Source organism: Scyliorhinus torazame, chromosome 13 (assembly GCF_047496885.1).
Source record: "Scyliorhinus torazame isolate Kashiwa2021f chromosome 13, sScyTor2.1, whole genome shotgun sequence".
NCBI lineage: Eukaryota > Metazoa > Chordata > Chondrichthyes > Carcharhiniformes > Scyliorhinidae > Scyliorhinus > Scyliorhinus torazame.
Genome location: NC_092719.1, coordinates 2,890,509 through 2,910,180, shown reverse-complemented (window position 1 = coordinate 2,910,180; position 19,672 = coordinate 2,890,509). Strand labels below are relative to the sequence as shown.

The following is a 19,672-nucleotide window of genomic DNA, read 5'->3' as shown; positions in this document are numbered from 1 at the left end:
AGCTTATAACAGAAACTACAGCAAAATAATCTAACCATTTACACTTGACATTCAATGGCATGACCATTGCTCCCACAATCAAAATCCTGGGGGTGAACATTGAACTTTGACCAGAAATTTAACTGGACCAGCCATACAAATATCTAGACTGTGACAGCAAATGCGAGACTGGGAAATCTGCAACAAGTAACTCACCTCCTGACTCCCCAAAGCCTGCCTACCATCTATAAGGCTGGGTTAAGATCCTGGAACTCCCTCCCTAACTGTATTGTGTGTGTATCTACACCCCAGGGACTGTAGCGGTTCCAGATGACAACCCACCATCATCTTCTCAAGGGAAACTTGGAATGGGCAATAAATGCTGGCCTAACCAGCGATAATGATAATAAAAATTATAATGATAATAATCTTTATTATTGTCATAAGTAGGCTTAAATTGACACTGCAATGAAGTTAATGTGAAAATTCCCATTATCGCTGTCGTGTTGGGGGTTCCGATACACAAACGAACCAACACGGTTGTGGATGGTACAACTCTGTTTTATTATTCTGTATAATAACTATTAACTTCTGGCTGTGGTTCGTGCTTCACCAGCTAACCTGTGGACCCAGCCCTAGCACTATCTTAGTGAGGCACTCAGCACACGGTGTATGTCTGAGTGGCACGCTGTGAGCTCTGTGCTCTGAGCTATCTCCTGGTAGAATGAGCGGGAACAGTGGTGTTCCCTGTTTTATAGTGCGTGTGCTCTCACTGGTGATTGGCTGCGGTGTTGTGTGTGTGTTGGTTGGTCCAACTACCTGTCCATCAGTGTGTGTGTGATTGCACCATGATATGTTAATGTGGATATCATGATACTCGCCAGATTCTGGCGCCTGTTCGGGTACACAGAGGGAGAATTCAGAACGTCCAAATAAGCCAACGACGTTTACTGTACATGCAGAGTGGAATGCATTGACACCGCTGTCGAGGCACTGGTGCTTTGCATTCTGGCAGGCACTTAGTGCTGGCTACGATTTTGTCCCATGACCATTTCACTGCCCGTTCACCTTTACCGATTCCGGTGTCTCTGAAACAGAGAATCCATCCCCAGGGCACCATGTCTTCGGAGTAAATTTAAATGCAGGCTGTCTGATGCCTCCGAGGTCTTACTCCACCATTTGGGCAGCACGGTAGCACAAGTGGATAGCACTGTGGCTTCACAGCGCCAGGGTCCCAGGTTCAATTCCCCGCTGGGTCACTGTCTGCGCGGAGTCTGCACATTCTCCCCGTGTTTGCGTGGGTTTCCTCCGGGTGCTCCGGTTTCCTCCCACAGTCCAAAGATGTGCAGGTTAGGTGGATTGGCCGTGATAAATTGCCCTTAGTGACCAAAACGTTTAGGAGGGGTTATTGGGTTACGGGAATAGGGGGGAAGTGAGGGCTTAAGTGGGTCAGTGCAGACTCGATGGGCCGAATGCCCTCCTTCTGCACTGTATGTTCTATGTTCATACCCGATCATCCCATGGTGCAATCAATAATCATCCCCATGGTGCAAACGATGCCCACATCCCGTAAATTCATTTTAAACGATCAGGATTGTGATGGAATACTTTCCCCTTACCTGGATGAAGGTGGCTCCAGCAACACTCTCAGAAGCTTCACACAATCCAAGACAAAGTAGTTCACTAGACCAAAACTCCATCCACCACATTAAACATTTACTCCTTCCTCCATCACAACACAATGGCAGCGTTATGGCCTATATACAAGATTCACTGCTGCAATTCACCAATGATCCTTCAATAGAGACTTCCCAACCTGTGACCTCTCCCACCTAGAAGGACAAGGGTAGAAAATACATGGAAACATCACTAACTGCAAGCTCCCTTCCAAGCCACACACCGTCCTGACCTGAAAATATATCACTGTCCCTTCACAGTGCCTGGATCCAAATCCTTGTTTCCCTTCCCAACATTGTAGGTGCACCTGCACCTCATGGACTGTTGCAGTTCAAGAAGATGTCTCATCGTAAAACTTCAGAAGGGTAATTTGGAATGGCCTAGCAATGCCAACACCCATCAAAGACTTTTGAAAATCCTGTTCGTACAACTTCTTGAATTCTAAATTCATTGGGTCGGGGTGGAGCGTGGTGTGTTGTGCATTTCCGCAAGACAGCCAGAGGAAAACTTTATGAGGTTGGGAATGTGGAGGAAATTCAGATATCCTCCGAAGTAACCCAAAATGTGACCATTTACGTATCTAAATGCGCCTCAGCATTCGAACAAAAATGTAGCCCTTTTCTGTACAAATACTTCTGTTTGCCAACCTCAATAGGATGAACTGACTGTAAGTTTCAGGAATTTATTTATGTCCATTTCTTGACCTGAACTGACCTGTCTCCACTCTATTTACACTGCTATCTGTGCACTGCCCTTAGGTAAACTGTAACAAAGATCTATCAAGTCTTATTCATTCGGGAGTGAGTCTCACTCAGTTTCGTTTAAATCTTAACCTTTGATCTAGGGACTTGTCTTAATTGATCCCAAGCCACCAGTATGTCTGGTTGACCTTCCTGACATCAAACCACTTGTTGATATTGATAAACTTGCACATCTGTATTTTCCGCTTTCTCGCTGGTCTCTGGAATATGCCCACAACATCTGGCCTCTCTCAAGTTACCCAGCTCAGTTGCTTTGAATTTAGTATTAATAACATTCAACATATTTTATTGAGCCCTGAAGAATAAACAAAGTAATTCACTGCAAAATGAATTATTTTCATTAAGATTTTTTAAGGTGCTGTATGCTGGAATGCAAATCTATTTCTTTTAAAACTCTTTCTTTCAATGAATTTATCAATCTGGGGAATCTCTTTGGGCGATAATTTTCAGACGAAAACGTTACCTTGAAATTCTCAAAAAAAAATCATAATTAACAGGGTCATTAGGTATTTAAATTTGTAGTAATGAATTTAGTTACACAATTATGATTAGTTACACAATGGTGTAACTAATTCTCCCACCAGTCCCGAAAGACGTGGGGCGGGATTCTCCACTCCCACGCCGAAGTGGCCGCGCCGTCGTGAACGCCGTCGAGGTTCACGACGGCGCGGAACGGCCCCGGTCCCGACCGATTCAGGCCCTGACAATGGGCCAGGATCGGGGCCGCGTCATCTACACACGCCAGGCCTTGTCGCCCGCGTAAAAGCGGCGCCGCATAGATGACACGGCCGGCGCCGCATAACGGGCGTCATCCGCGCATGCGTGGTTGCCGTCCTCTCTAAATCCGCCCCACAAGAAGATGGGGGACGGATCTTGCGGGGCCGCGGAAGGAAGGCGGTCCTCCTTCAGAGAGGATCCCACATTCCAGGTGAAGCCCGGGGCAGGATCCCCCCTCGCTCCCCCACAGGCCGCCCCCCCCAGCGTTCACGCACCGCCCACGACTGCAGCGACCAGGTGTGGATGGCGCCAGGGGGAACCCGCCCTTTTGGCCTGGCCGCTCGGCCCATCCGGGCCTGAGAATAGCGGGGGTGCCGGAGAATCGCCATTTTGGGTGTCTCCGGCGATTCTCTGGCCTGCGAAACTCGACCGGGCCGGTCCCGCCGCTTGGGAGAATCCCGGGAGGGCGTCGGACCGGCGTCCCCGGAAATTTTGGCGGCCCAGGCGATTCTCCCAACCGGCGTGGGAGTGGAGAATCGCGCCTGTACTGTTTGGTAATTTGGACATTCTCAATTCTCCCTCCGTGTACCCGAACAGGCGCCGGATTGTGACGACTAGGGGCTTTTCACAGTAACTTCATTGCAGTGTTAATGTAAGCCTACTTGTGACAATAAAGATTATTATTATGAGAATGTTCCAGAAAAATGATGATATTTTAAGCCTTGAGTGAACAGTTATATTTGTGATCGGATTACCAGTCTGGGATATCTGTGCTCCGTAACTATCCAGAGTTACAAGAATATGGTAGCTTTACCGATTAACAAGCTGCTTCCAAATAATGTGCTGTTCACTCCTTTGACAGAAACACATTTTCAGAAATAATTTGGGATGTTTCCTTGTGCTTGTGGCTGTTGAAAATGATGAAGAAGTTCCAAGTGGGCAGCAAATATGAAATGAAGACGTTGAAAGATATATGTGTCAGGCCATAAAAAAGACGAAGTTTCAAGTAAAGTTCCAGGGCTCGGGGTTACATCTCAGCTCTGCCAATAATATACCTTACCCTTGGGCAGTTCCTATTGTTCAACATCCACCCCCTTGCAAGGGAAATAAATGCATTGGTGCTGAGATGGTTAGAGATAGATTTGTGGGCAACACGGAAGCACAAGTGATTAGCACTGTGTCTTCACAGCGCCAGAGTCCCAGGTTCGATTCCCCGCTGGGTCACTGTCTGTGCTGAGTCAGCACGTTCTCCCCGTGTCTGAGTGGGTTTCCTCCGGATGCTCCGGTTTCCTCCCACAGTCCAAAGACGTGGAGGTTAGGTGGATTGGCCGTGATAAATTGCCCTTAGTGACCAAAAAGGTTAGGAGGGGTTATTGGGTTATGGGGATAGAGTGGAAGTGAGGGCTTAAGTGGGTCGGTGCAGACTCGATGGGCTGGATGGCCGCCTTCTGCACTGCATGTTCTATGTTCTTGATGGCCTATTTTTATATGGGATCATTAAAGCATATTTAGTGTATGGAAGGTTAATAAAAAACATGCTTTTATTTAATGGAACTCTATAGATGCCGCAATTCAAATTAATCCTTAGTTTCCATTTTCCAAACAAAGACCACATGACACCTGAACAGCAGAACTTCATCTATATCCATTAGTTTTGTGCTCAGACATTACCAAATATCTGGCAATTTTTGGGACCATTCCTCCAAATCCTCTTCAATTCTGGATTCAAGGTTCAGCCAATTTACCTCTTTGCTTGAATTCAACCAGAACAGTCAATGTGTACACACAAAGGTCTTCTCCTGTCTGAGGCTGACCTCAGTGCAAACTAACTGCACAGTGGACGGTTCCTCGTTCATAAAAATCATCTTTATTGTCACAAGTGGGCTTACATTAACACTGCAATGAAGTTACTGTGAAAATCCCCCAGTCGCCACATTCTGGCGCCTGTTTGGGTACACTGAGGGAGAATTCAGAATGTCCAATTCACTTAACAGCACGTCTTTCGGGACTTGTGGGAGGAAACCGGAGTACCCGGAGGAAACCCACGCAGACACTGGGACAATGTGCAGACTCCGCACAGACAGTGACCCAAGCCGGGAATCGAACCTGGGACCCTGGCGCTGTGAAGCCATAGTGCTAACCACTGTGCTACCGTGCTGCCCCAAATTGTCACATGTGAAGCACATTGGGTAGCAGTAAAGGAAGGAGATCCACCTCTGGGATGTGACTGAAGAAGAGATCTCTTCATTACTGATTCACAGAAATAGAAAGTTGGAAATATATCGCTGATCTATTAGTATTTAAAAGACAAATTCAATATTTTAAAGGTATTTTTGATCAGAATTTTGAATTGCTCAATATTGTGAAATGAAAGCTTTTGGAGGATGTTTCTCCCCATCCATTTTCTGCCCCACCGTCCCGTCGCCACTGAGTGGGACGTCATTAGCTGCAGATCGGGCTGGAGCTTCTTCATGAGCTGAGGCTATTCAATGTTGCCCCCTGCTGCTAGCCCAATAAGATCGACCAGCTCAGCAGGAAAACCATATGCTGTACCTTCCCAGACTGTACAACCCAGTTGGTTACAGTGCAAACCCATCAAGCCGGTGGTGGAGCGTGTGTTCACAGCTGATAACAGAGGGACTCAGTGCAGACTGAGATAGATACTGCCCAGTTTCCTCTGCAAAGCTACTTGAAGGTTGCATTCCCAGGAGCCATAGCTAACAACAGCGGAATTGCCCTAAAACTGGAATGCCAGGCAGTCAAACCCATCTCCTGTGAAGTGAGTGAAAGAAATAACATTAATCGTTTCTCTTAAAACCTCTCTTAGGAATCAAATTAGTTTTATTTTAAAATAACGTTTTATTTTCTGCAGATGTGTGCATGTCATAAATGTTTCCTTTTTCATGTGCTGGTGATACAAAAAATTCCACCGGGATTTGAAAAACAAATCTCGCCTGAGGAAAATAAAAGCAAGATCTGCAAGAAATATAAAACATTTCTATTTATTCCCAATGTTATTTATTTGGGGTGGATATGCAATTCTGGCTTGGTTCGCAGCTCCAAATCTTCAGTTCAACAACAAGTATAGAAAAGTGAATTAATTCTGCACTGCAGCATTTTGGGAAAATAGTTTGGTAAGTGTTCAATAGGAATTAAGTGACAAGACCGGACTTCCCAGTTCTGAGTCAGCAGTCACAGTCAGATAAGTGTGTACTTGTCCAATTGTTTTGCTTCTGGTTTCCATCCTTGTGCAAGTGTTGCTGCACACGTATTGACTGATCGATCAGCAAACAGCAATCAGCAATCATCATAACTGGCTGCATGTAAGCAGCCATTCTCGAGATAAGCTCAAGCAGCAAGAATATGACACGCTGTGAGTTGTGGAAAGATAAGACGCTGTAACTATAGGAGGAGATGAGTCTCTGGTGTTTCTGCTTTCAGCTTCGAGCTGTGAAAACATTGCTTCCAGGAGCGAATGCCCCAAGCCACCATCACCATACACAAAACACGATCAATCCCATTTCAGGAGTAACCTGGAAAAGACTCCCAATACCGTATATTCCCTATACATTCCAGCCTCAAGTGAAAGGTTATCGCTGAAATATAAAAAGACGGAATTTTCACATTTAAAAAATAAATTTAGAGTCCCCAATTCATTTTTTTTTCCAATTAAGGGGCAATTTAGGGTGGCCAATCCACCTAGCATGCATATCTTTCAGTTGTGGGGCAAAAACCCACGCAAACTCGGGGAGAATGTGTAAACTCCACACGGACAGTGACCCAGAGCCGGGATCGAGCCTGGGACCTTGGCGCTGTGAGGCATCAGGGCTAACCCACTGCGCCACCGTGCTGCCTTTGGAATTTTCACATTAAGGTGCAAATGACAATCAGAGTCAAAACCCTGCTCCAATTTGCACTAATTTTACAAATAGATTTTAAGGTTGAAGTTTCCACTCAGACTAATTTACATAATCATAAACAGAAACTCCGTCATGTCACGAACCTCAGCGCAGGCACGGTCTGACAAGGAGGTTCAATCGGGACTTTCAAAGGGGATTTGGATTATTATCTGGAAATTGAGAATGTGCAGCTCTCTGCCCAAAAAGGCAGAGGAGTGACACTCGGTGACTTAGTCTTGTAGAGTGCCAGCAAACGTGCAATGGGCTGAATGGCCTCCTGAATGGACTGAACTTATTCCATGGTTCATTTACTAGTTTCTTGGCTTGAAGTCAATTTCTTAGTAAATTAAGTTGTTTTTTTACAATGTGTCCAACTGTGTCCTTAGTCCAAAAATAAGCTTGATTTTAAAAACCACCTCAAAGGCTGAAAAACAGGTGTAATTAGCGAAAGCACACCATGATGATTAATGCAATCTGGGTGTGTAGATTGGGTAGGGGTGGCGTCCAGTGCAATGTGTTCCTTGCTATTGCGCTGGACAGAAAATGTTCTGAAATTGCACAAGTCAGGGTCCCTGGCCCCTGACTTTAGTGTGGAGTTAAAAACTAAATTAAGTTTAAATCCTAAATGAATACTCAATCCTTACAATTTTCACAAGAAGAATTAGCTGTGTTTGTGGGCCTTCTCTGGTTGAACTCCTCCCATGAAGAACATTGAATATTTAATGATACCAGGCACAAGCAGCAAGATTCTGGGCAGGATTTTACAGCCCATCTCACCAGCAGTATCTTCCGTTCCCAGCAAAGCCAATGGAGCTTTGAAGAGCTCACCACGTGGCCCTGCCTCACCGCGAAGAAGGTGGAAAATATCGCCGCACAATTGCATCAGCACGCAAATAACGGGCTGGAAGCCCGATTCTCCCCTTCCGTGTGTTACTCCGACCCCCAAACCAGGTAATCTACCTGGTATGGCCCAAGCGCAGCCCTAGAACAATGGACCCCGAGCGGGGTCAAGGGGGCCATTTCATAGATCATGTCCCCCTCTGCCACTGCCAGGTTTCCTCTTTTCCACCAGAAAACTGCCATGATGTGGTCAACAGCTGTCATTCAGAGCAAGAGTGTTTGTAAATATTGTGTTTAGCATCAAAACAGGGGCGGGATCCTATGATCCTGAGGCTAAATGTTGACGCCGTCGCAAACGCCGTCGCGTTTCTCGATGGCGTCAACACGGCCTCAGGATCAGCAATTCTGGCCCCTACAGGGGGCCACCACAGCGCTGCTGGGTAAGTGAAAATCATTCACTGCCAGGGTATTGTCCAGGTGTGACCCTCCTCGCCTTTGGGGCTGCATTTACCTGTGCGCACTGGTGATTGGTGGGTTCTCTTCAGCAGGTCCTCATTTGTCAAAAGCTGTTAGTGCCGCCGATGACGGTGGAGGGGATTATCAAATGCAGGTGGCCTATTACAATGTTTACTCACAGGGTTCCCCACAGGGGAACCCCATAGCGTTATTGGTCGGGACAATCAGAAGAGGAGATCCTGATGGCAAAAAACTGTTTGGGGACTTCCGCTGGATTCTCTGCTCCACCACCACTCCGGCCCACCGAAAACAGGGGTGGACAATAATCCCCAGTGATAGTGAAAGGAACTGAGGAAAGATTTTATTATATTGAATTTTAAGGTATTGGCATAATTTCAATTACCTATCACAAAGGAGAATGTAAAGTCGTACTGTTCACCTCCAGCTCTGTCGTCTTGTCCAACCCCCGCTTCCTGCACCCTCACCATCGGTGCCTCTGCTTTCAGACCATTTAGACCTTCAGCTCAGGAACTTCACCTTCAAGGTGTGAATTAGTTAAGGTCACAATCAGATCAGTCACGATCCCGTTATACAAACGTACGAATTAGGAGCAGGAGTAAGCCACTCGAGGAAAATTAGGAGAAAAGTTAAGAGGAAATATAAATTAGGAGAGGTTACTGATCGAGGTGTTAAGATTCAAAACAGAGGTATGAAAGCCAACATAAGTGCACTTTACCTGAATGCTCGTAGTATTCGGAATAAGGTAAATGAGTTAGAACATAGAACATTACAGCACAGAACAGGCCCTTTGGTACTCGATGCTGTGCCGAGCATTGTCCGAAAAAATGATGGCGCAAATCATCGTGAATGACTATGATTTAGTGGCCATTACTGAAACGTGGTTAAAGGATGGTCACGACTAGGGGTTAAATATCCAAAGGTATCAAACTATTCGGAAGGACAGAGTGGATGGTAAAGGAGGTGGTGCAGCTCTGTTATTTAAGGATAACATCCGGGCAATAGTAAGGGATGACATCGGTGCTATTGAGGATAAGGTTGAATCCATTTGGGTGGAAATCAGGAATAGTAAGGCGAAAAAGTCACTGATAGGAGTAGTCTATAGGCCATCAAATAGTAACATTATGGTGGGGCAGGAAATAAACAAAGAAATAACTGATGCATGTAGAAATGGTACAGCAGTTATCATGGGGGATTTTAATCTACATGTCGATTGGTTTAACCAGGTTGGTCAAGACAGCCTTGAGGAGGAGTTTATAGAATGTATCCGTGATAGTTTCCTAGAACAGTATGTAATGGAACCTACGAGGGAACAAGCGGTCCTAGATTTGGTCCTATGTAATGAGACAGGATTGATTAATGATCTCATAGTTAGGGATCCTCTCAGAAGGAGCGATCACAATATGGTGGAATTTAAAATACAGATGGAGGGTGAGAAGGTAAAATCAAACACTAGTGCTTTGTGCTTAAACAAAGGAGATTATAATGGGATGAGAGAAGAACTAGCTAAGGTAGACTGGGAGCAAAGACTTTATGGTGAAACAGTTGAGGAACAGTGGAGAACCTTCCATGCGATTTTTCACAGTGCTCAGCAAAGGTTTATACCAACAAACAGGAAGGACGGTAGAAAGAGGGAAAATTGACCATGGATATCTAAGGAAATAAGGGAGAGTATCAAATTGAAGGAAAAAGCATACAAAGTGGCAAAGATTAGTGGGAGACTAGACGACTGGGAAATCTTTAGGGGGCAACAGAAAGCTACTAAAAAAGCTATAAAGAAGGGTATGATAGATTATGAGAGTAAACTTTCTTTGAATATAAAAACAGATAGTAAAAGTTTCTACAAATATGTAAAACAAAAAAGAGTGGCTAGGGTAAATATTGATCCTTTAGAGGATGAGAAGGGAGATTTATTAATGGGAGATAAGGAAATGGCTGAGGAACTGAACAGTTTTTTTGGATCGGTCTTCACAGTGGAAGACACAAATAACATTGCCAGTGACTGGTAGAAATGAGGCTATGACCTTGAGATGATTGTTATCACTAAGGAGGTAGTGATGGGCAAGCTAATGGGGCTAAAGGTAGACAAGTCTCCTGGCCCTGATGAAATGCATCCCAGAGTGCTAAAAGAGATGGCTAGGGAAATTGCAAATGCACTAGTGATAATTTACCAAAATTCACTAGACTCTGGGGTGGTCCCGGTGGATTGGAAATTGGCAAACATGACACCACTGTTTTAAAAAGGAGGTAGGCAGAAAGCGGGTAATTATAGGCCAGTCAGCTTAACGTCGGGAAGATAGTAGGGAAGATGCTGGAATCTATCATCAAGGAAGAAATAGCGAGGCATCTGGATGGAAATTGTCCCATTGGGCAGACGCAGCATGGGTTCATAAAGGGCAGGTCGTGCCGAACTAATTTAGTGGAATTGTTTGAGGACATTAGCAGTGCGGTAGATAACGGGGAGCCAATGGATGTGGTATATCTGGATTCCCAGAAAGCCTTTGACAAGGTGCCACACAATAGGTTGCTGCATAAGATAAAGATGCATGGCATTAAGGGTAAAGTAGTAGCATGGATAGAAGATTGGTTAATTAATAGAAAGCAAAGAGTGGAGATTAATGGGTGTTCCTCTGGTTGGCAATCAGTAGCTAGTGGTGTCCCTCAGGAATCAGTGTTGGGCCCACAATTGTTCACAATTTACATAGATGATTTGGAGTTGGGGACCAAGGGCAATGTGTCCAAGTTTGCAGATGACACTAAGATGAGTGGTAAAGCAAAAAGTGCAGAGGATACCGGAAGTCTGCAGAGGGATTTGGATAGGTTAAGTGAATGGGCTAGGGTCTGGCAGATGGAATACAATGTTGACAAATGTGAGGTTATCCATTTTGGTAGGAATAACAGCAAAAGGGATTATTATTTAAATGATTAAATATTAAAACATGCTGCTGTGCAGAGAGACCTGGGTGTGCTAGTGCATGAGTCGCAAAATGCTGGTTTACAGGTGCAACAGGTAATTAAGAAGGCAAATGGAATTTTGTCCTTCATTGCTAGAGGGATGGACTAGGGAGGTTATGCTACTGTTGTATAAGGTGTTAGTGAGGCCACACCTGGAGTATTGTGTTCACCTTTGGTCTCCTTCCCTGAGAAAGGACGTACTGACGCTGGAGGGTGTGCAGAGGAGATTCACTAGGTTAATCCCAGAGCTTAAGGGGTTGGATTACGAGGAGAAGTTGAGTAGACTGGGACCGTACTCGTTGAAATTTAGAAGGATGAGGGGGGATCTTATAGAAACATATAAAATTATGAAAGGAATAGATAGGATAGATGCGGGCAGGTTGTTTCCACTGGCGGGTGAAAGCAGAACTAGGGGGCACAGCCTCAAAACAAAGGGAAGTAGATTTAGGACTGAGTTTAGGAGGAACTTCTTCACCCAAAGGGTTGTGAATCCATGGAATTCCTTGCCCAGTGAAGCAGTAGAGGCTCCTTCATTAAATGTTTTTAAGATAAAGATAGATAGTTTTTGGAAGAATAAAGGGATTAAGGGTTATGGTGTTCGGGCCGGAAAGTGGAGCTGAGTCCACAAAAGATCAGCCATGATCTCATTGAATGGCGGAGCAGGCTCGAGGGGCCAGATGGCCTACTCCTGCTCCTAGTTCTGATGTTCTGATGAGTCTGCTCCGGCATTCAGTAAGATCACGGCTGATCTGAGTGTAACCACAACCCCACATTCCTGCTGACCCCCGATAACCTTTCACCCCCTGGTTAATCAAGAATCTATCTTGCTCTGCCACCAAAATACTCCAAGGGCGTGATTCAGCAGACTGTAGTTAAAGCCCGCTGATTGGTGCGTTTAGGGGGATGTTTCTCAGTGGATGCAGCGTCCATAAACAGCCTGCTATCCACCGGCACTTTGCTGTTTATTTTGGCCTCGGGGAGTTTCTCTCAGGCCGCACGCAGAGGGATTTCCTGCTGGATCTGGATCTTGCCCAGCGAGGGCGAGATCCAGATCGCGCCAGCCAGAGCAAGTCATGTGACACGCGGACAGCCCAGCGCGAAGCCCAGTTTGGAGCTCATCCGCGATTCACCCGTAGTGCCCGGATCCACACTGGGGGCAATGGAGTCACTGAATTGCGCCCAGAGTCTCTGGTTTTAGGGAGTGAGTTGCAGAAACTCCCCACCCGCGGAGAGAAATAAATACTCCTCATCTGCTGAAATGAGCGACCCCTTATTTTTAAACAGTGATCCCTAGTTTTCGATTCTCCCACAAGAGGAAACCATCCCGAAAACCTTCTATGAACTCCTCACCGACTCTACCTTTACCCATCTGAATGTTCTAATCTACATGGAGATTAATGATCATTGCCAACCTTTCTGACAAGTTCCCATTATTTCTTATTTTGTACTCTGTCCTACCGTGTTACTGTACACCACTACAAGTGACTTCTTGCCTTTATCATTTCTCATCTCAACTCAAACTGCTTCTACATGCTTGTTTCCTGAACCTAGGTCATCCCTCCCGAATGTGCTAATACCATCATTAATTAACAGAGCCACCCCTCCACCTTTTCTTAACTTTCTGCCCTTCCAAAAGATCACACACTCTTCAATATTCTGCCCCCAATCTATATAAACCTGCAGCCATGTCTCTCCAATAGCTACCAGAACATATTTATTCATTTCTATTTATGCTTCATTTGATCTGCTTTGTATCAAATGTTCCCATGTTGGGCAGCACGGTGGCGCAGTGGGTTAGCCCTGTTGCCTCACGGTGCCGAGGTGCCAGGTTTGATCCCGGCTCTGGGTCACTGTCCCTGTGCCTGCGTGGATTTCAGCCCGATAACCCAAAGATGTGCAGGGTAGGTGGATTGGCCGCGCTAAATTGCGCCTTAATTGGAAACTCTAAATTTATTTTTTAAAATGCTGCCATGTGTTTTGATACAGAGCCTTTAATTTTGTTCTTTTATTATTTTTGAAGCATCTGGCCTTACTTGCTGACTTACTCTTAGATTTGTAGTCTCTGTTCCTTCCTACCGTGGTCGTTATCATTTCCCATATTAGTACCTTTCTTTCTTGCCTTCTCTCTGCACTTATGTATACTGTCATAATATACACCAGTACATCGTGGTGCAGACACACACTGATGGACACACAGTGGGAACAATCAACATACACAACACCGCAGCCAATCATCAGTAAGAGCACACGCACTATAAAGACAGAGGGCATCAGAGTTCCCGCTCATTCGAGTAGCAACTAGCTAGGAGGACAGAGCTCACAGCCTGCAGCACAGACATTCACCATGTGCTGAGTGCATCAACTGGTTAGGACAAGGCAGAGGTCTTTAGTTAAAGCTAGTATCGTATTAACCCACAGTCTAATTAAGTTTAAACAGTTAATGATTCAATAAAATAGTGTTGCACTATTTCAAGTGTTGGTGACCTGTATGTTATCCAGAACACCGAACACATCATGATACCAGGTGTGGTGGGATACTAGCACTGCTTAGACCTACCTGCAAGTGATCTGCCTTCCGCCAGCATTCCGTCATCCTGCAGCATGGACAACATTAGCCCGCCGCCACCGCTCCGCATCGCCGGCAACCTCGGGGCCAACTGGAAGATTTTCAAACAGCGCTTCCAGCTCTTCCTTGAAGCCACGGACAGGGAGGGCGCCTCAGACACCAGAAAGATTGCTCTTCTCCTCGCCACGGCTGGGGACCATGCCATCCACATTTTCAACTCTCTCACCTTCGCAGATGATGAAGATAAGACGAAGTTCAAGGCGGTCCTCCTCAAGTTTGACACTCACTGCAGCGTAGAGGTGAATGAAAGTTTCGAACGCTACGTGTTGCAGCAGTGTTTGCAGGGTAAGGATGAACCTTTCCAATCCTTTCTCACGCACCTCCGCAAACTTGCGCAATCTTGCAGCTACGGGCCCACCTCCGACTCCATGATACGCGACCAGATCGTTTTCGGTGTTCAATCAGACCCACTACGTCAGCAGCTCCTCAAAGTAAAGCAACTCACCTTGGCGACTGCCATCGAGACCTGTATCTTACATGAAAAAGCCACGTGTCGGTATTCCCATATACAAGCGGCTGAAACGGCACGGCAAGGTCCCCACGAGGTAGAACGGGTCCAAGTGATTGAGCACCTCCAGGGCCTCAGCCTGGATGAGGGCGGCCCTTTTGCATGCTTTTTGCGGACTCTTCCGCTTGTACGCACCAAACGAGGGGACGGCGACGTTGAGGAACGAAATGCGCAGGAGCACACCACGCACGACCGCACTGCGCAGGTGCGGTAGCGCCGCAGTGGCGCAGCGAACGTGCTGACATCACGATGTGTGGCAACTGTGGCTCCGCCCATTTAAAGCAGCAATGACCCGCAACATCTCGACAATGTCTACGATGTGGAAGACTTGGCCACTATGCCACCTTCTGTCGCGCAGCTCAGCCTGCCAACTCCCATCGCTTCAGCCAGCCTCGCAGGAATGTTCGGGCAATTCAACCCACGGTCACCGAGTCTGATGCAGACCTCCCACACAGCAGTGACACCGAGGACCCGAAGGCGCCTTTTCGATTCGGTGTCGTAACGAAAAAAACAGACTGTCCCCGAAGGAAAGACACCAGCCGCTGTTGGTATACAGCAACGATCCAGACGATGAGTGGTGTGCCACCCTGACGGTCAACCAGAATTCGTCGCCCACCTCAGAGACTTAATTTGTGAACTTTGTGGACTTATGGGGCGGGATTCTCCACTCCCACGCCGAAGTGGCCGCGCCGTCGTGAACGCCGTCGAGGTTCACGACGGCGCGGAACGGCCCCGGTCCCGACCGATTCAGGCCCTGACAATGGGCCAGTATCGGGGCCGCGTCATCTACCCGCGCCAGGCCTTGTCGCCCGCGTAAAAGCGGCGCTGCATAGATGACGCGTTAACGGACGTCACCCGCGCATGCGCGGGTTGGCCGGCGCCAACCCACGCATGCGTGGTTGCCGTCCTGTCCAAATCTGCCCCGCAAGAAGATGGGGGACGAATCTTGCGGGGCCGCGGAAGGAAGGAGGTCCCCCTTCAGAGAGGACGGCCCGACGATCGGTGGGCACCGATCGCGGGCCACCCCACATTCCAGGTGAAGCCCGGTGCAGGATCCCCCCTCGCCCCCCCACAGGCCGCCCCCCCAGCGTTCACGCACCGCCCACGACTGCAGCGACCAGGTGTGGATGTCGCCGGGGGAACCCGCCGTTTTGGCCTGGCCGCTCGGCCCATCCGGGCCTCAGAATAGCGGGGGTGCCGGAGAATCGCCATTTTGGGTGTCTCCGGCGATTCTCCGGCCTGCGGCCCGCGAAACACGACCGGGCCGTTCCCGCCGCTTGGGAGAATCGCGGGTGGGCGTCGGACCAGCGTCCCCGGAAATTTTGGCGGCCCCGGCGATTCTCCCAACCGGCGTGGGAGTGGAGAATCGCGCCCATGGACTTTCTGATTTGTTCCGTTCTTCCGTTTAATCGTTCAAGTGGTTTGTATATTGTGTTCATCTCATTGCACCAGGCACCTCCCCATAGCTGAGTTTTTATGTCCATAGTCCTGCAAATATTTCGCACACACATAGTCAGGGAAATTCACCATACACTATTTATTGCCACGCAGGTACATTTTTTATAAAAGTGGAGATGTCATAATATACACCAGTATATCATGGTGCAGACACACACTGATGGACACACAGTGGGACCAATCAACATACACAACACCGCAGCCAATCATCAGTAAGAGCACACGCACTATAAAGACAGAGGGCATCAGAGTTCCCGCTCATTCGAGTTGCAGCTAGCTAGGAGGACAGAGCTCACAGCCTGCAACACAGACATTCACCATGTGCTGAGTGCATCGACTGGTTAGGACAAGACAGAAGTCTTTAGTTAAAGCTGGTATTGTATTAACCCACAGTCTAAGTAAGTTTAAACAGTTAATGATTCAATAAAATAGTGTTGCACTATTTCAAGTGTTGGGGACCTGTATGTGATCCAGGATGCCCAACACATCATATACCATGTCTTCGCACATTTGATCCCTTGCCCCCACTATGCACTTTAAAACTCTCCCTACTTCACTGGTTATACAGCTCGCTCGAATATCAGCCTCAGCACGGTTCAGATGTAGACCATCCCAACAGACAAGGAGTAGTTCTTGCCAAACTCCTGTATAAGATACTGTCTAGCGATCTGGCACAAAATACTTCAAGGAGGAGATATTTTGATGCAGCTTTCTTATCAGACTTCAAAGGAAATTCCTATGCCTCCGTCTTTTTTACGATCATCAATTCTTAATTTTTACAAAGTTCAAATGTATCGAACAATTCAACACTAGTACCATTTCCTCTAATGCTGCACTCACACACCTGGACAGGATATTAGGGAAAGCTTCTGCCTTAAAGGTAATTCCTTTCTGAATTCTAATCTCAAACCATTTCTCCTTTGCTGCAAACGTGTCGATCTGTTGTTATTTTACCAATTTCCCTGTGCTTAATGTTCTTCTCAATGTTACACTTGTTCTTCCTGAGCTACAAACTGTTTTACACATGGCACATCTTCCGTGAATCTTCAGTGTTCAAATCAAGCGTCATTGAAACATCCAACACCAACTCATCCTACGCCAGAACTTCAAAACTATCGACCTGCATTGTTTATTCCTCTCATTTGGAGGGTTACTGTGCACTGTAACTGGTCTGCACTCATCTTCACTATCATTTAGTCCAGAAAATCCCTACAGTGCAGAAGGAGGTCATTTGGCCCATCGAGTCTGCACCGATGCTCTGAAAGAGCATCCTGCCTCGGCCACTCTTCCACCCTATCCCTGCAACTCCATAAGCCCACCTAACCTGCACATCTTTGGACACTGAGGGGCAAGTTAACTTGGCCAATCCACCTAACCTGCACATCTTTGGACACTGAGGGGCAAGTTAACTTGGCCAATCCACCTAACCTACACATCTTTGGACACTGAGGGGCAAGTTAACTTGGCCAATCCACCTAACCTGCACATCTTTGGGCTTTGCGGTTGTCTGTACCTTTGGCAATGGCCCTTCGGAATAAGGATAGGGGGGCGGGGGGAGTTGGGTATGTTATTGTGATGTTGTTGCGTGTGTCGGGCTGCTCTGTTGTACAGAATGTTTAAATATTAAAATTATAAATGCTTCAATAAAATGTTTTCTAAAAAAAGACAATGGCCCTTCATGCTGCCCTCTCTACAAAGTAAATCACACCTTATGTTTTCTAAATCAGGCTATACGTCTGCTTTTTAGCACCCTTAACCACATCTCAACAGAGTGCTGCAGGGATTGAATATTCAATGTTCTCATCTGTGTACCTTAGGACTAGACTACCTGCAGATTGAGCTATTGAAGGTGTTCTTTCTTTAATTTAGGTATCTTGTTTCTTTTTGCTTTGACATTTTCAATTCAACAGAGTAATTCATTTAAACAATCTTAACATTATTGATCTTAGGGTTTGAGGTTTATTTTGTCCAGCCGAGAGGTGTGAGTTTGTTTATTTTATAACCTTTGTAAATCTCCTTTCTCTTGTTCCAGAAATCCTGTTGACACAAGAATCTTAATCATTGGTTGTGGAGTCAATCATGCACGCAATGTGGGAATCTGCAAGAAATCGAAGTCCCAAACTGCCCCAAACCTGCCGGTTGCTATGGAGTTTCCTTTTACTATTAATTATTCCATTTGGAGAAACATGGAAACAGAATCTTCCCAGACTCAAGCTTTCCCATAAAGGTAAGAATTGGAAAGAGGCTATTGACATGTAGGTCTTGAAGAGAAAAGAACCTTTGAAACAGTATTGTTTGAATGTTTTAGTTTGTTTTGGATACTGAATGCAAGAGCTCACGGCTGGTATTCACACAGCATTAAAGGTGATGTGTTTATTGGGCAACTTTACCACAGGAAGTTTCTAAAAGCTCAGATGGCCTGAGGGTTATTTATAGTTGTGTATTCAAAGGGAAATCAATGCAAAGGTCCTCGCTCGTGTTTGTCAGAGAGTCATTCAGGGTATTGCTGGATTAAATTTAATTGCCATTTCACCATGTAATGAAACAAAGTAATTTAGTTCCCTGTCAGATGTGCAGTATTTATATGACAGCAAAATGCCAAACCAGCAACAACACAACTTTGGCGCCAACACACCGTCATGAGACAGGTGTCTCTGATGGTAAGGGCCACCTTGTGCAATAGTTTCTTATGGCTGCTGGGTTTTACCAAGGTTTTATGTCTGAAGCGTGTCTGGGTGATATCGTAACTAAATATATGATATGTAAATGCTTCAAATGTAGTGAAAATGTCCCAAGGCAACAGGAGGAGAAATTATAAAAGTTGACATTGAACCATATGAAGAGATATGAATTGGTCACCCAAGGCTTGGTCAAGGATGTGGGTTTTGGTGGTGTGAGCCTTCTGTCACATGAGAGGATTGTTTGTGCTGCGATGGTCAACTCCATGTTAGGCATTGCCTGCAATGACTCAGGAGCCCCACTCTGGCATGGCAGTCTGTATTTGCCACAGAGGAAGATGGTGGGCTGAGAAGGTGCACGGTTCACTTTGCTTTCTTTGGGCCCCTTTCTTGGCCAACTGAGCTTTTTGTTCTGCTGTCCTCCTCCAACCCTTCCAAACTGTCAGCCTACAGCAGCCCCGGCCGTCAGTGACTATCCCCCAGTTGGCAGTGTCAGTGTCATATCTCACTTGCAGGTGTCCTTGAAGTATGGACGAGCAGGAGGTCATTACCTAATGGTCAGTTCACCGCAGGTCTTTGGGGATAATCATCGAGCCAATGAATGTAGGTTTAAAGGAGCAGCGTATAGAAGGTAAGAGAGATTGAGAGGTTTAGAGAGAGAATTCCGGAGCTCAGTGCAAATGGTGAAGCAAAGATTAGTGAAGAAGCGCCAAGTGGACAGAATTGAGGGAGTGCAAAGATCTCGGTGAGTTAAAAAACAATAAATAGAATAGATTGCAGAGCACTGGACACAGGCAGATATAGATTTGTTTAACTACAAATCAGGGGCTGGATTCTCCACAGCCCCGCTCTGAAATCGCGTTCGGCGCAGGGGCGGAGAATTCACTTTCACGCCAAAATCGGACTCGCGCCGTTCTGGCGATTCTCCGGGACCTGAAAATCGGTGTGATCATGGGGTACTTCGCGGGGCTGGGGGCCCATTGACAGGGGCCAGCACAGCGATCCTCTGCTCCTGACCGGCTGGGTTCCCGATGGCGTGGAACTAACCATCTATTGCTGGTCAGGAAGATGCCGTGGCAGCTGCGGACTCAGTCCACGGC

At 46.5% G+C, this 19,672-nt stretch overlaps 1 protein-coding gene across 3 annotated transcripts in view; it reads left to right on the top strand.

The window, feature by feature from the left end:
* The window catches only part of LOC140387805 (semaphorin-3D-like), a 482,389-nt gene that overhangs the window by 87,445 nt on the left and 375,272 nt on the right, over window positions 1-19,672 (top strand). For 2 of the 3 annotated variants that reach the window (XM_072470941.1, XM_072470940.1), the window contains one exon: window positions 17,927-18,121. In XM_072470941.1, the coding sequence (XP_072327042.1) occupies window positions 17,974-18,121 (148 nt within the window). In that variant the 5' untranslated portion in view covers window positions 17,927-17,973. Of the gene's footprint in view, window positions 1-5,892; window positions 5,914-17,926; window positions 18,122-19,672 lie in introns of those variants that run through there. The other variant, XM_072470942.1, reaches the window with a different exon arrangement.